This window comes from Strix aluco, chromosome 9 (assembly GCF_031877795.1).
Source record: "Strix aluco isolate bStrAlu1 chromosome 9, bStrAlu1.hap1, whole genome shotgun sequence".
Classification (NCBI taxonomy): domain Eukaryota; kingdom Metazoa; phylum Chordata; class Aves; order Strigiformes; family Strigidae; genus Strix; species Strix aluco.
The window spans coordinates 9,363,278-9,379,994 of record NC_133939.1 but is presented as its reverse complement, the minus strand read 5'-3'; the positions used below and the strand labels follow the sequence as shown (position 1 = coordinate 9,379,994).

At 36.9% G+C, this 16,717-nt stretch overlaps 1 protein-coding gene across 1 annotated transcript in view; it reads right to left on the bottom strand.

The window, feature by feature from the left end:
• Positions 1-4,220: 4,220 nt before the first annotated feature.
• CLSTN2 (calsyntenin 2) overlaps positions 4,221-16,717 on the bottom strand; it is a 398,409-nt gene continuing 385,912 nt past the window's right edge. The window contains exon 17 of the mRNA XM_074833675.1: positions 4,221-15,975. Within this exon, the coding sequence (XP_074689776.1) occupies positions 15,766-15,975 (210 nt within the window). The 3' untranslated portion in view covers positions 4,221-15,765. The remainder of the gene's footprint in view (positions 15,976-16,717) is intronic.

Here is a 16,717-nt window from a genome sequence, read left to right as displayed (position 1 = left end):
GTATTTGGTTCTTGCTGGAATTGCTAATAGTATAGCTAATTGAGATGGTGATTCCTTTTGTCATGGACATCTGCTTGAAGGAATGAGACAGAAATGTACTGCAGTTAGAAAATGTAGAAAGCTCTCAGATACCACAGTAAGGGGGAAGATATAAAAATGTATGTAAAATGAAGCAGTACCATCAATCCCTTCCATAAACTAAGCCAACCATCTCTTCAACAGAAAAATACTTTGCTTGTTCTAAAGATTTAACTGAGCTTGAGTCATCACCCTGATATTCTCAGCCTGAAACTCTCATCACCTCATTCCTGCCTATCTTATGTGAAGACATAAACCTCACAAACAAGATCTGCAGTTCTTGCTTTCTTCAGTAAATGCCACACTGAAAGACAGCAAGAACAGGATCCTTCCTTTACTTCTAAGTTGCTGTGACCTTCACCCAGGCTTTTGAAAAAGCAGCTAGTACAGCTAGAAAGGGTTGAAAATAAAGCCCTGCTTACAAATTTTTAGTAGCCTCAGAAACATAGTTGACCTCTTTCACTAAATGTGAAAATGTTAAAGGTTTTGCTCATATTTCTGTATGAACTCTGTTTTAAGGGTGATGTTTGCAATAATGTGCCTAAATATTTTCTTCCCCTCTTTATCCATGCCTATGTTCAGGGAAGTTATAAAATTATACTTTTTTTTGAAAGGTCAGAATAGGAAGACATTTCAAACCCTCTAATTAAAAGCACAGAAAAACATCTCTTTTTCCTCATTCCAAGGTCTCTAGTGATTTTTGTGTCTCATACACATCTCTGTCAATGTCTCTTTGTAATGCTGTAAACCTTCCGGTACATGGCATTTTACATGGTCTTGGGAAATTTGGAGATTGCTGCGTGTTAAGTTTGTTTTACCAAAACCTTTTGCACAGATTTTTTTTCTCTCTCTGAACTTCTGCACCAGTTTTTCTCATTTGTTGTTGTTGTTGTTTTCCTTTTTTCTTGTGAGCAGATATTTCTGATTGAGGAGTTAGTGGGATTTGCTCAAGTCCCAGCTGAAAAATTTGCTCCCTCTAGGAACTTTCCTGCTGGAAGTTACTCTGATGCCTTTGGTGAGCTTTCCCCTAAGCCACTTTGTACAGAAGCAGTCAGAGAAATTTAAGAACTGTCTGTGGTCTTGCATACTAGCCTGTCCCATTTTGATGAAAAGCATCAGACTTATAACTTCTTGCTTGGGAAGAATGAGAGAAGAGGCAGAAAGACCGTGAGTACTGCTGATCTGGTCAGATAACATTGTTGAAGCTAGGAGAAAATATTTAGCCATTGCTTTAGTAAGGCTGCCACAGTGAGTATATGTGGTAGAAGGCAGCAAACATCAAAGACTCTAGATTCTGGGGCTAGTCTACATTCAGTGAATTTGTTGTAGTCAAGCTGTGATAACTAAATCACAACCTCTAGACCACTGAGCCTTTTGTTGACTGCTGTACTCTGCAGAATAATCTGCATCATGACAGGAAGGCAGATATAAATCTGTTTGTCCTAAATCTGTTCCTGCTTACGTTTCTGCATCTCATATATGTAACAGTGTATCATTTGACCAACTACAGCTTTTAAAAAACATTGAAATCTATGAACGCTTGTCTATACATGATCCATCAATATATGTCACAGAAGAGTTAAATGCTAGTTTCTGTTACTTATTATAATATCTGCTACTATTTTACCTTGCAGTTGACCTCGGGACTAGGACCAGCTTCTGGTGTCTTGTTTTCAGTGTGGTAAAGGACTGATGTTTAAACATTGTCATAGTACAAGCAATAACTTGCAAATAAATGAAAAGTTCATTTGTATCAATTAACTTTTAATTTCCAATATTTCTTCGAGTGTATCTCGTGTGGAACTAAGAAAAAAATGCTGAAGTTTTGTGCATCTCTGTTAGGAGGTTTTCTGCTTCCTAAATTGGGGAAGATTTAGCATAGTGTTTCACTGCTTGAGATATCTTTTTAGAGAGACTAAACCGCTATGATTTGTTGGAGGTTTTCTGAAGCCAGGAAGTAAGATCGTGGAGGTCTTTAGAGAACCTGCAAAGACAACAAAGGCTTGCAATTATAAATAGAATGAAATAATGAATAGAAATTATTTCTATTCTTAAAATTGTAAGTAAAAATTATTGTCTGTTATATAATAAGAAATAATTCTTTGCAGAGAGATAATAGAAACTGTAAAGATGCACTAGCTCATATTTTACTGATTTTTCAGCAGCTCTTCAAGAAATCTCTAAATCAAATATGTGACATTATGTTTTAGTTATTAGCAGACAATGCTTTCTAATATTTATTTACAAATAGTCACAAAGGGAGGAAGATTTTAGGGTGGAAAATTTTAGGTTCTTTTTCTAGAGCACCCATAATTCATTTGCTTTCTTTCCTTGAATCACCGCAATTTCATTGTGATTCATTAGGTCTAGACTCAGGACTTCTGTAAAGCCCATCCTAAATTATTGATAGGTGTTACAGACCTGGAAATTGCTAGAAACAAAATGCAAAGTCAAAACCTGCAGTGACTGGAATGTGTTTTGGGTCATTGCATAGTAGCCCTATATTTTGTATTAAGAGAGAGTGCCAGGAGTTAATGCTTACTCTGGTTGGAACTAATGTGTGATACCATTTTCTTTCTTTCTTTCCTCTTTTATTTTTTCTTTTAACTAATGACACACAAAAAAGTATAAACCCAGATTGCACTGAAAGGTGAGAGGAAAGGCAGGTAGGAATTGCTCTCTAAGGAGGGAAGGATAATTAGATTTAAAAACATTTATTTTTTTTTTTCTATTAAGAAAACAGGCCTTGGATCTCTGCAAACTGATGATGGGTCCAGCCTTGCTTGGGTGGTGCAGTCAGCACAGGCTGACAGGCTATCTGTAACAGGAAAATCTGTCTTTTTCATTTGTTGTTCAGATATTGTGTAATCTTAGTCTTGCAGAAGAATGTCAAACTCTTCCTGTTTGAATTTGTTAACAAAAATCATCCTTGCTAATCTAGATCTTCTAGAGTTGGTGAGAAAGCTTCTGCCAGGAATGTGATTGGTAGGGTTAATCTTGTACTAAAGCAGCCAGAATGGAAGATTCTTCATAAGGTCCCTTCCATTTCTACCTATCTAAATTGTATGATGCTTAGCCCTCCCGGTATTGCTGCTGAGCTACACCAAGGCTGGCTAATGAATCTGAATAGATTGCTAAGGCTGCAATGACTGGCTCCACTGTCTGGATGTGAGATGCAGGAAACAGGGACTTCTGTAAACCTGTAACACTACTCTGTAACCACAAAAAACCAGCATTAGGCTCACTGTCCCTTGTGTGTAGGATACAGGCAACATTCTCCCTGAGAGATTTTCCAAAACTCCAACCAGGATGCTATGCCACTAAGATCAGGAGCACAAAATCTAATGTTGCTTTCAATCCTTGTTCTGTTCAGTACAACTCTGCAAAGATTGGAGATGGCGATTTAGGTGTTCAGGTTAGGCTTTTGCCTTTCACTGAGACTTCTGAAGCGGGAGTTGGACCCTTCTGAAAATTCAAAAGAGCTGACTTACCTTAGCTGATGTTGGGTACTTAACTAAGTGTGGCTAATGAAATATATATGTGGAGTTTTTATTGTATTGTGACTTGTAAATCATACCTTATGTAATCAGTGTAACAGCTCATTAAAGAACTAGATTGAGTCCGAGGAGCTAATAAGGAGGGGAGCTCTAGATAGAGCAGAACACAAAAAGTCAGCTATGTTCCTATATGTGATGAGATCACATGTATCACATGTGCAGATGTAATCCATAGGCAGATGATTCAAAATTATGTTTTTCCCTTTGTACTATTTCACAGTTTATGTGTGTAATATATGGTGTAATCATCTCTTTAATCTTTCATCACCTTTTATCAGACCAAAATGAAGTGTGAAAATAGATGGCTATTAAATGTAGATACCAACAACTACTGTTCAGAGGGTTCCCTTTCACTTGCTTCCCTTTCTATATTCTCAGCAGCAGGAAGAAAAATTATGTAGGTGCTTTAAAACTGTACTGAGTCTTTTGACGCATGGCATGTTCCTCCCTAGGAGTTAGCAATAGAGTGGACAGATATAGACCAGATTCAACCTTTGCCACCAGAGGTGTTAGTGTTTAAGGGTTATTGTTCAGGAAATTAGAACATCCCAATAACTGGTGAAATAAAGATTACAGAACATTACCTTTTATGTGAAATTCTAAAATTATATTTATTGGCCAATTCACAGAAAGTGCCATAGTGACCACAAAAATGAACCTGGTTTTATACATGTACAGGTGTACAAGCCAAGTTTTAAAATAACAGATCTATTTCCATTATGCATTTAATCAATCCTGTGGAAAACATATGGCTATTACTGAATTTGAATTCATAAATGACTGTGCAAATTGACATGGCTTTTTAAAAATATACCACTATGCCATGGAAGGGGTTTTGTACAACTTATTCCCACTGTATGTAAAGTTACTTTTCATGTACTTTACTATGTGTCAAAATTTACTGTACATTTTCATAAAGAGAAGGTTGTTTTTTTTAAAAAAAGCCAACACAGCAGATTTGTATCTGTCTTCAAAAACCATTTTCGTTTCATATTCACCTTTTTAATTGCATATAGTAATTTAGTTCACCATTCTGCATAAATTGTATAGATTCACGCTTTCATAAATGCATTTAGCACCTGCAACAAGACATTTCAAGATGTAGTTTATGATTGTTTCACATATATATTAAGATATTTTATATTATGAGCATCTCTCCTGGACTGAAGAGTCTGTTGTTTTGAGACACACTTAAGGGGTCACAACCATTATGGAATATGTTTATTTGAATCCCATCTGGTACATTTTTTATTATCAATAGAAGCGGCCACAACTACACAGAGACTGGACTGCTAGGAAACAATCCCAAAATACATGCTACCAACTGCAGTTACTGCTCCTCAGCAGGAACTAATGCACCAACATGGAAGCAAATCTGGGAAATGATGAACTGTGTGTGAGACATTCTACATTTTTGCAGGCAGATGAAGTATCGCTTTTACTGTCAAGCTATGATGAAATTTGAAATAGAATTGTCCCAGCCAATTAGAGCTCAGAGCTGTTACATTCAACATGATGAGATTATGTCTCAGCTCTTCAAAATCCTACTCTCTCAATAACATTTAAGATATTTCATAACTATATGGTTAATTGTAACTAGAAACAACCCCTTCCACCAAACTCCAGCAATATGCAGGGTGAATGTCTGATTCCTGATATGCTGCTCATTATAACTTAAATCATGTTTTACAGTTCCCTGCTCAGGAATTCCTCTTCCCCTTTGTGTTGAAACCTTACCTTGCAAGGCTTAATCATCTCCCCACCTAGTCTATTAGACTTAAGTTACTCTTCATGCAATTATTACTCTTTATGCAATGGCTCATTTTGGAAGGGTGGGCAGAGAAGTGACAGGAAGCTATGATGACAGGTTTTTTAGAAAATGGAAAGATATTTCCACTAGCTTTTCTCATCCATTGTATTAGCCAATGCCAAGGTAGTCATCTTTGTTTGATCATGTGACCTAAACCCACTGATGGCAACTTGTCATTCTCTACAATATTATTTGTACAATGTTAGTTGAGACCTGTTAGGGACAGAGATGTGCTAAGGGAAGTGTATAGTGTCGTTAAGTCAACACTGGAAGGCTTAGTGTGCCTGCTGTCTCCCTTTATATTAATCCTTTTAGACAGAGCAAATGAGGAAGACAGTTTTATTTCACTTGGGTCTTAGTGATGCAGTGGGCCTTCGAGCACATGGATTTCAGTTTTGGTTTGGCTTTCAGGTACTGAAGGATGGGGTAGAAGAAAATACATCAATTAAAAGACCCAAGCTGACTTTGTACATCTTTCCTGTTGGCCTGTGTAATCAGGCTTCTGAGCCAGAGAACAGAGGTTTGCTTCAGGCATGCTTGAAAACTAACCATATAGTCATCGTGCCAGTCAGAGAATGTAAATGCATTACAAATTTGCAATATACTGTTAGGCATGGCAGTACTCAGAAAAGTTGGCACAATTCTGTTTCTTTGCAGCAGTTAACATATAGCTAGAATATACTTGTTTTAGAAAGTAGGTGCATTGTACCGATGAGATTCGAGGAGAAACAGCATATACTAATCTGTCTTAAAGGAATGTATTGTTAATAGTTACTGTTTAGTGTAGGGACACTTAAAAGCATAGGCACATGAATGACATGTCTATTTTCAAACTAACGATGACAATCTAAATTTTAACAAATTACTACTTCGTGTTATTGTTTGGTTGGCTCCAATGTTATGTTTATTGGTTGGCTTTGTTAAATCATACTGACATAAAAGACACTGGCAAATTCATATTATATGAGAAATTATCCATAGATTACAGCAAAAATTTTTTAAAAAATCAAGTTTCAATATAAATGTATTGTTTAACCTTTGACAGCCTACACAGTGACACACACCAACACAGAGCACTTTAACAGAGTGAAGTGACCAGGACTAATTTAAGGAAATACCAGTTTCTTTAGTTTGTGTATTAATGACATTTCATGAAAAGGTAAGAAATGTGAGACTAAAGGAATGAATCGGGAGGAGGAGGGATTCATAGCTTCTCTAATAAATGCCCAAAGGCAACAAAACTGATAACTATCTAAAAATATTCAAAGGATATAAATCATGGTTAGGGGAATCATTTAGGGTGGTGCAAAACGGTATAACTGGCACTAATGAGATAAAAATTACAAAAAGGGTTATTTAAATTCATTATCAGAAAATGGTGAATTCTAATAGAGTCTAGAATAATCTCTGAGGGGAAGCAGTAAAAGCCCCAGGCTTCGAAACATTTAAGTAGGTGGAAACACCCCCGCCCCTAACACTAGAAAATATATCCCAGAGAACAATTCTGCACTGTTAGCGTAACACTCTACTGGTACTACTCTTTCTTTCTGTCTACTAGTCTTTATTTCTAGGATTTAATGAGTCTAGCAGCAACTTCTAAACACACTGAAGTTTAGATGAAAACAGTTATTAGGAATCCTAACCACAGTGTATATTACTCTGCAAAGCAGTAACCCACTGTGGTATATCTTTCCATCCCTGTTGTGATGACCCTTTGAACAGAACTGCCTGTTAATCACAATCAAGTGTTTACTCAAGATTCTGGTGGTGCAGTATTTACAACAGAATGTAAAACATATTTTGAGATGTACTTACAGTCTTTGGATCATTTTGTGGAGGATCTAACAATAAATATGCCAGTGGTTCATTCTGAGAGCAGAGGTAATAGCTTCAGCTCTCAGAATTGTCCAGGGATGATTGTTATCCTTGAGAATTTTTTGTATCTCATGTATTTTCAAAAATCAAGATTTGTAACTGTGTGGTCACTTAGGAAATTGGATCATTACAAAAAGTTTACTTATGGGCCTTTGCAACATGGCATACAGTCTTTCTTGGGTGTTCCTAGTGCCTCATCCAACCTATGGAGTATAAACGTCGTAGAAAATCTCTGAAACTAATCAACACAGTTGTCTGTGTGCAAAACTTCTGTTTCTTACCTCAAATTAAGATGTGTGGTAACTGTACCATTAAATTTGAGTCACTACAGACAAAATGTTTTGGCCCAAATCACCATGGGCCTGCCTTGGCTGTAAAGCATTTCCTGCTTAATGCATGCACAGGGTAGCAACATTCGTCATGGTCCTGCTCCCTTCCCAGCTCTGCTGGAGGTAGTGTAACTATAACTAATGAAGCAGCTATGGACAGCAGCAACCATGCTAAATAACTTCAGGTTCTAGTTCATCACCACAACAACCACCTCCATGCTGGGAATGATCAGGTGTTTTTTTTGTATACAAATATATATATGTATACACACACATATGTGCACATGCATATACACACAGTCATCTTGGAACCTTTCAACATCCTGTATTCGTTTTCCTTCTTGTTGAGTCTGTTAGCTGTCAGTTCTGGACATGAAAATAGCATGTCTTCATTTTCTTACTTTTTGACACTGAAACTTTTAATGTCTCTTGTTTCTAGAAGATTAAATTTCAGGGTTTTTCACATCAGCTGGAAACCTTAACTCTTTCTGTTTGTTACTCATGCATTATTCTACCTTCCCGTTCATTCTTTCCTAAATAATAATTCAATTTTCTAAAAGAACTGGCTGCAGTTGATCCATTCCACTTTCCAAAGGGCATATCCAGTTAAAACAACCATCCACCTTCTCATCTACATGTGTGCATATTAAGCAGATTGTAAGCAAGAAATCATTGCCAATTTCAGTACTGGTTTGAAATGTCATTGTAGTCACAGACTTTGTCAGGGTTATCTGATCAAGTCTTTTGTATCTTTTCGTATATTTAGGGGAGGCAGGAGTAGAAAGAGAAAAGACATTGTAATTTTAACAGTTTCTTTGGTTTTGTTTTCTTTAGGATATCCTGAAAACTTCAGCCAAAAATTATTTTATGGGTTTATACACCTAAAGGAACCTGAAAGAAGAACTTTATATCCAGTTAGGAAGTTAAATGCCTCTGAAAACCCAGAATTCTGTCTAGATTTATACAAAAAGAATAGGTAGGGCAGCAGAAAGGCCTTTTACTCCCATGAAATTTTCTGGGTTTCTAAAGTGTGAGGATAGAATATGATTGTAAAACCTTTGTCCCCCATTTGGAGACAGCTTCTCTTTGCATTTGGCAGGCTTTATGCACCTTGCCTAGTGAAAGCTGCACTCTTTTATCGTACAATGTACTTAACTGGGAAAAAATTTCTTCTGCTTCTTTGTTCTCAGTACATGTATAAATACTGACAATACACAGTCCTGTAGCTTCAACAGCTGATGAATGCACAATTTCCACACGAGTTAGAGTTGAAAATAGGAATGAGGGCTTTTTCTGAACTCTGTTTTAAATGTTTGTAATGTTTCAAACTATTGTGAGTGTTTCTTCATAGGCAATAACTAATGAAAGAAGAGCTCAAAGTTCTTGACTGTAACCAGTGTCATTCATTTTGTGTGTGTATAGGCTGCTCTACAGTGGAGTAAGTAGAGCTGCAACAGAATTACTGAATCGTAACACCACCAAGCTCTTTGACAGTCATTTTCATCTACGGGGTGCACAGTACTTTGTGAAGGATGTCAGTATCATTATTCTTATTTACAAGCAGAGAAATGTAAACTGTAACTGACAAACCACTGCTGATACCTACTCAAAAGGCAGCAAAATGCCTTTAGGGAAAAAGGGTACCTGATCTGGTAACTGCCTTTTCATCACCAGGAGTGAAGTTATGAACATACAACACCTCCTGGATTTATTTTATTGTGTTAAGCTTCAATAATGTGGCTTAAATTGTTTATTATTTAAAAATTCTCTGTTAGACAGAGGTTTATGAAATGAAAGCCCTTGCTTCCCTTTCACTTTTGCTCTGTTTGAGCATTGTGAATTTTTATTTTATGATCATGTCTTCTTTAAGGAAATAAAACACAACCCAGAAACCCATACCAGACTTGTACCTTGTTACTCATACAAAGGTAATGAAGTATAATTACCTTCTGAGATATCGCTGGAGTAATTTTCCTGATAGATTTAGCAGAATTATTTCTTGAGACTGGGTGTGTTAACAGAGTGTGTGTTTTACTCTGGTGTAGCTTTACTAGTCATCTTTCAGACCTATTTTTATTCTCCACTGTAATAAAAAATAATCTGGATTCCAGGAGAGACAAACCAGAAAAAAACCCCAACCAAACACCCTAGTGCTAAAGCAAACAGATTGATCACTGAATACACTTTCTTGTGTTGGTTCACCTAAAACTATCACCTTCACTGGGAATCTGAAACATGTAGCATTAAGGGACCTGATACATTTGAGTTTACAACACTCCCCACACTGCTCCTTATGTTATTTTTTGGTTTTGTTTTTTTTTTAAAAGCATTTGACCCAAATGTACAAAGATTGTCCAGGTATGCTGTTTGCTTCTGGGTGCCGTACAAAGTATTTATACTATACTGCAAAGTGTTGCATGGTTTGGCCATCATAAGCACGGGAGTGTTGGTTTTTTTGGCACCACCTAGATCTTTGAGGGACAAGGGTGGCTGTCGGTCTCAGGGCTGTTTGGAGTGGAACTTTTACACTATGAGGTTTGCAGACTTTGTGGGCAGTGAGGATGTGACATGAACAAAGCTGGTCATCTTTCTCAGCTTAGACTGAAGAGGCAGAAACCTAACATTATATGGTTGGTGATGCTGGTTGAAACATGAGGAAGATCATATTTATATAGCGCAGTGTTACATACAGTTAACAGTAATATCTTTAGTCATTTCAAAGGTCTTCAACTGTCCTTTTTTTTTTATTTATTTCTATCTCCTCCTTACATTTGCCCAACTGGTGTATGAGAACTGCCTTAAGCAGATATTAAGTAAAGGTCAGCAGTTACAGGGATCATCCAGAGGTGCATTAATCCCAAAGTTTATGGTCAAAAGTAAGAGACACATCAATATGAGGCTACTGAACATCCAGGTTTCCCCAAATATTTCCACTTTTTTGTTCAGTAATTTTATCAGGGCAGAAACAGAGCTCATTGGCCATTTGTCTGTGATTTCCAGCTAGCCAGCAAGATGACTAGCATCTGACAGAGATCTTAAAGAGCCATAAATTGGCCCATTTTTAAGGGCACAGATGCTATATACTTTGATTCCAGCATTTCCAGATAGTCTCAGAGCAACTCTAGATGTGCTGCCTGAATCCAGGCAGCTGCATAAGGCAAGAGATGTATTTCCAATCTAGTTAATATATTTTTTATATATATATATACACACACATACATACAATGTTACTTAATTTGTATGTATACAAACTATTATATATATGCAATATAATGGATCAATTTGGGTATGTTTTTTCAAAATTCTGCTCATATCACTGTTACTTCTCAGTCTGGCAACTGTCAATATTTGTCAAAAATTTTATTTCATGAAATTGGTTTTTGTCAACACCAGGATTTAATCAAAAAACAAATATCTAAGTATATTTAAAACACCTTTTACAAGACGTGACACCTTTATTTTTCTGCCAGATGAGATGTTCTCTTGCTGTTAACCTATTGGTGCTTTTTAAGACTAGTGCAGAAATAGTATACAGCATATATCCAGCTACTTTCCATAGAGGTGAAGCAAATTTGACCCCCCAAAATTAGGATGCTAGTCATAATGTCAGACACCAAGATTTTTAGCACTTGGCTCCTTTGCCTACTGCTAGATTCCTGGAAATTGTTTATATGGAAATTGCATTTTGCTATGAGGTTTTATTGTAATTTTCAATAAGTGTACAAAAAATGGTGGGGATATACTGGTATTGAGATATTTAATCTAGTCAGCATGTGTGAATTAAGGGAACAGGAGACTTTTTTGAAGCCCTGGAGATGTTCTCACAGTTTAATTTCCTCTCCCTAAGTATCCATATGCTTTTGCAAACATCCTTAACTTTGGTATTATAATGTATATTTCAGGATACCAGCAGCAGCTTCATGGGTCCTTCACACCAGACCTTTACCTGCTGTCACCTCAGTGAAGCCTTTCATTCTCATCTTCTGCTAAGTATGGATGGTGGTGGAGATGGAGTGGTGCATGTGCTGGCACCAAAATTTCCAGAAGAGGAAGTGCTGTATCCCAACCTGCTGGGATCCCCACCAGGTAAAACCATTAGAGCTGCCTCTCAGGTTACAGGTCAGGGAAACAGACAGTTGAGACACAAACTAGGTGCAGGGCTCAAAAGTCAAGTAAGAGGTGCTGAACTACCCTCTGACCAGCCCTTAACCTGGGGCTACTAATGTCCCATGGCATTTTTTTCAGCTCAGGGTCAGGCAGGACAGCTTCTGCAATGGAGACAGTGGATTTCATCCCTGCTAAAGGAACTTTATAACCCTCTGAGTCTTTCTGAGTCTCATTTTCTTCCTGAATGAAGTAGGGATGGTGCACATGCTCACAGCAAGTCCAGCACCGCAACACACCAGAAAGGGAAATCAACTGCACCTTCCCATTAGCCCTTGGTGAGGGAGATCATCAGTTAAAAAGAAGTCGAGCCACCACTGCAGGATACTATCGCCTGTTTGAATGAACAAATAACAACATTTTATTTCAATTAGTATTAAAGATGTCATGAACCCTACATGTCTATTTCTAATTTGAACTGGTGTCAGCCAATGCAGTAAATATTGAGATTAATCTCAACAACTGTGCATTTTAAGGTTTACTTGCAAAGATAAAATACCTGTGGAGGTGGTAGAAGTGAAAAAGAAATGTGAGCTATTGATTACAAAAAGCAACAACTTAGTTATATTAATTCAGGTAACAGTGTATCACTGTCTTGAATTTGGATTTCCCAGTCTTAGTTAAGAATTTAAAAAATTTAAAGGCATTCATTGACTTGATGGCATTTTAGACCTCTGGCATCACAGATTCCTGATGTCAGGTACTACACGTTCCCCTTCAGAGGTGTTTTTTGGATGCACTTTTTATTGCTACTGCAGAAAAGCCACCCTTATTTATGTGTCTTCATAGCTCAGCCCTGCAACTGGGCTAAGGATAAACATTACATCTTAAAGAACCAGATACTGCAGTTGCCATTTCAGAGGTTGCAGCATAAACTCTTTTTTTCAGAGAGGAAAGGAGAGATTTCTGGCTTTTGATTAGGGGAAAAAAAAATGGGGCTTGTATGTATGCACGTATGTGTATGTTCTGGTTTGGTTTTAAGCAAGTAGTTTACATCAAAAAAGAATTCATGGAGGGGAGGCAATATTACAATTATTTCAGAAAAAGTGATATTTCTATGTTGTTCTACTAATAGGCTTTTGCTCATGAAGCCATTGCTGTTAGCTTCTATACAAATATACTAATTCTAAACTTCATTTTGTGAAGAAGTATCTCATTCTCACTAACATTTTGTGAAAAGGATTTTTCTGTTTATTTGAATGAAAAATGCTGCATAATGCACGCCAATGAGTAATCTAAAATAAGTACAGTCATACATTTTAGTTTGCTGAGTATCTTGTTGCAAACGAAATCTTAGTGATAACACACACATGCCTGTATTACTTTACTTAGGTTTAAAAATGTAGGTTTATTTACAGTAGAGAAAATACTTTGTTTGCTTCTTGTGTAATGTACCAGCATGACCTGAAAAGATTTGCTTCCAGTAACAAAAAGATAAAAATCTATTAGATGGAGAAACACACTGATGATGACATGAGCATATAAAAGAATTAAAGGCTGTCAGTAAGGTTGTAAATTGCTGTTTTCAAGTTGCCCAAATGTTTGCTGCAATAACAACAATAATAATCAGGAATAACAGAAATTTTAAAAATAATTTAAGTCAAGTTTTAAATCTGAAATTGACTTTTAAATATCTACTTCTAATTTTTAAATCTTATTTTTTTTCTGAGCAGAAAGCTTTGCTGATATATGCCGATAACAAGGATCATGAAGAGCCTGCTTCATGTCACTAACACAAATTAATGCTAGGAAGTAATTTAGGATACTAGGATGCTAGAAAATGATCTAACATAAAATTTCTGTTCAAGATATTCAGAAATTTTAAAATTATTTTTTTATTAAACAGATTTTGGCTGATTTTACAGTCTTTATTCTTGCAGATAAATTGTATGTATGTGGGCTTGATTCTGCAAATATTCTTGTAAGTTTAATACATGTGAGAGACCAGAAAACTAATAAAACAGGACTGCTTATATAAGAAAATGTCTATATTGCCAGTCTTAACAATCAACAAAAAAGAGCATGAAGATCTCTAATTTTAAAATTAATTTAGAGTTTTTTTCATTTACTTTCTAGTTATTAAACTACAAGGTCTAGTTGCTGTCAATCTTTCCCTGCCACTATCAGATGCAGAAACTGGAATTAAAAGAACCCCCAAACCCACAATATATCCTCTATATTCCAAGACGTTCAGGAGCTGCTAAAAATTTAGTATTGAGGGAGGCGGATACACTCAAGATTACTCAAGTTACTCTTTGCAATATCAACTACCATTGATGAGTGCTCAGGAAGGTCCTGTTGTGGCAAGACTGCTTGCTTCTCTGGGAGACAGGAAAAGAGAAAGTAGCTCATTTTAAACAGCAAATTACAAAAGCAAAAGTTAATGATGAAATTGTAAAGAAAATGAAGTACGTTTAGAAAAAAAACCAGACAAGCCACTAGGCAGCATTCACTTGCATGCCATTTTGGTTTTTTACGCATTAGAGCAGTTAGTTATCCTAGTAAGTGCTGCATCATTTGGTACGCGGAGCATTTGAAGATGCAACAATAATTAAGGAAAGGGGACAAAAAACACACCACACAGACTTATCAACACATTGTACATAGCTTTGCTTTTTTTTTTTTCTTTTTTTCCCTTTTTAAACAGTGTTTAAGAAAAATATGCTGTGTTACCATAACAAACTAAAGTACTCTCTCAACCTCTTAAGAGTTTAGTTTTTGTTTTCACTTCTTTTGGTTCCAGATATAGGTTTTATTTGTTCTTGTTCTACTTTATAAAACCCTTTCTTAACATTAATGGCTTCAGGAAGAAGAAATAAGGGAGAATTATGAGCACAAAAGAGAGCTGACAGTTGTGTATGTTGTTACTTTCTCTTGTGCCACTCGTAGGTGGGTCGGGGTACAGAAGAAATAGGGCATAATGTTTTATAGAATACAGTCAGACAGGAATTCCAGCTGGCATTCACTAAAGCAAAAGGGAACATTTTCCTCATGTAAAATCGTTTTTTAAATCCCAACCATACATAGCTATGGAATAATGGGGTCACTTATTTTCCACCACTTCAGTAAGATACAGCAGCAAGCTAATGATTTTACAAGACAGACAGTTTAAAGCATTGATTTGCTGCAAATTGCTCAATCCATAACTAATGAGCAGCTCTACAGGTTTTCAGTAAATCAATCCTATTAGAATTTACAGTTTGCATAAGATCATATTACTCAATCTGTGGACACAGAATGATTTTTTTTTTTGGTAACCTCCAGCAGCCCCTTGTTGCTGTTTTTTTAAACTCTTTTCTGTGGGTGGGTTGGATAAAATCCCTGTCTTGAGGGTTCTGACAGCATGCCTGAAAAATACACTGAACACTTCTACACAGGCACACGTGCATCCCGTGTCAAGTCCTAGATATATTCCCTTGTCGAAGAAAGACAGTTAACATCCAAGAAGGCAGGACAAGACGACAAATGGAATTCAGTCTCTGTCACCTGTAGCACTAAAACTCTGCCCCAATTTAAAGGTGGATTATGTTTTACACCTGCAAGAGTGTGAAGTCAAATGGCAACTGTTATTTGGACCCACACAAGTAATTCTTCATAACAAGCTGAAATCTCTCCTGTGTGAAAAATCTAGCAAAGGCAAAAACCTCTATGGATTGAGTGACAGGACTTTTGTCACATTCTGCAGTATAGAAACAGGAAATTGCGAACTACGCTTGCTAACAGATCAAGTTCTAGATTACTTCATTACTAGTGATGCCTGTATGTTTGTACCATGTTTTCTCCGGGCTTTGTAAGAAAAGGGTCGGTTCTATCATTATCAATTACTACAGCAAGATCATTTTAGGCAAAACGGTTACAGGCAAGCAGAAGTTCAAATCCTGTCAGTGAATTCATAGACTCTGAAAAAACACTGTAGTGGTTGTTACAAAAGAGCAATGTGGCTGGAGGGCTGTTAGTACGGGAGTGTTGAATCATCCCACTCCAACTGCTCTTGCCTGGTGGCATTCTGTTTGTCTCCCTTTTGGACAATCACTTCCTCTTCTTCCTCCTCCTCCTCCTCCTCTTCACTTTCATCTGATTCAGCACTGGTTGTGTCTTCCTCTTCATCTTCTATGTCTTCTTCCTCACTCTCTTCTTCTGTCTGGTGAGGCTTTTCGTATTTCTACAGTACATTTAAAGAAATGGAAGAGAGACAGTAGAAGAAAAGTACCTTCTTGCTAGCCAGCGGCCGTGAGAATGTATTTATTCCACATTTAGAAATGCTAACATGCTGGGAAAATCTGCTTTCCATCATTATGTGACTACTGGGCATCAAATATGATACAAATATGATACAGCTCAGAAGGAGCCAGAGGGGTACGGAGCCCTGGTTGAGAAAGCAGTGCTAGGTTAACGGTTGGACTTGATGATCTTAAAGGTCTCTTCCAACCTAAACGATTCTATAATTCTGTTCTATGATTCTATGAATTCAGTAGCAAATATTCAGAAACTACTGTAACAAGAACAGAATGTCAATAAGCAATATATTTGTTAGTCAAGCTGCCAAAAATGTTTCTTTAAATTGCTGATCATTTCCCCTCCTTTAGTGTGCTAGTGCTTACATTAAAAAGTTAAAACCAAAGTAACTATATCATATTGCGTACCTAGGGTGCAAATATGGATGGAGAGAGGAAGTGATGTTGTGCCCAACACCATCCTATTTAGTAATTATATATCACAACAAATATTAAATGCTCAATTATATACTATCATGGTGTGCAGACCTGAAAACTGAGATGGAGTCCTGACTGTACACACATACAACTGTTCTGCCAAGCCTAAACAGGTGTACTCCGAAAGAGGCTTAAAACTCACTGCTGAGTAAGCTACCAGCCCAGACAGTAACTCCTGGCAGTATCATGGTA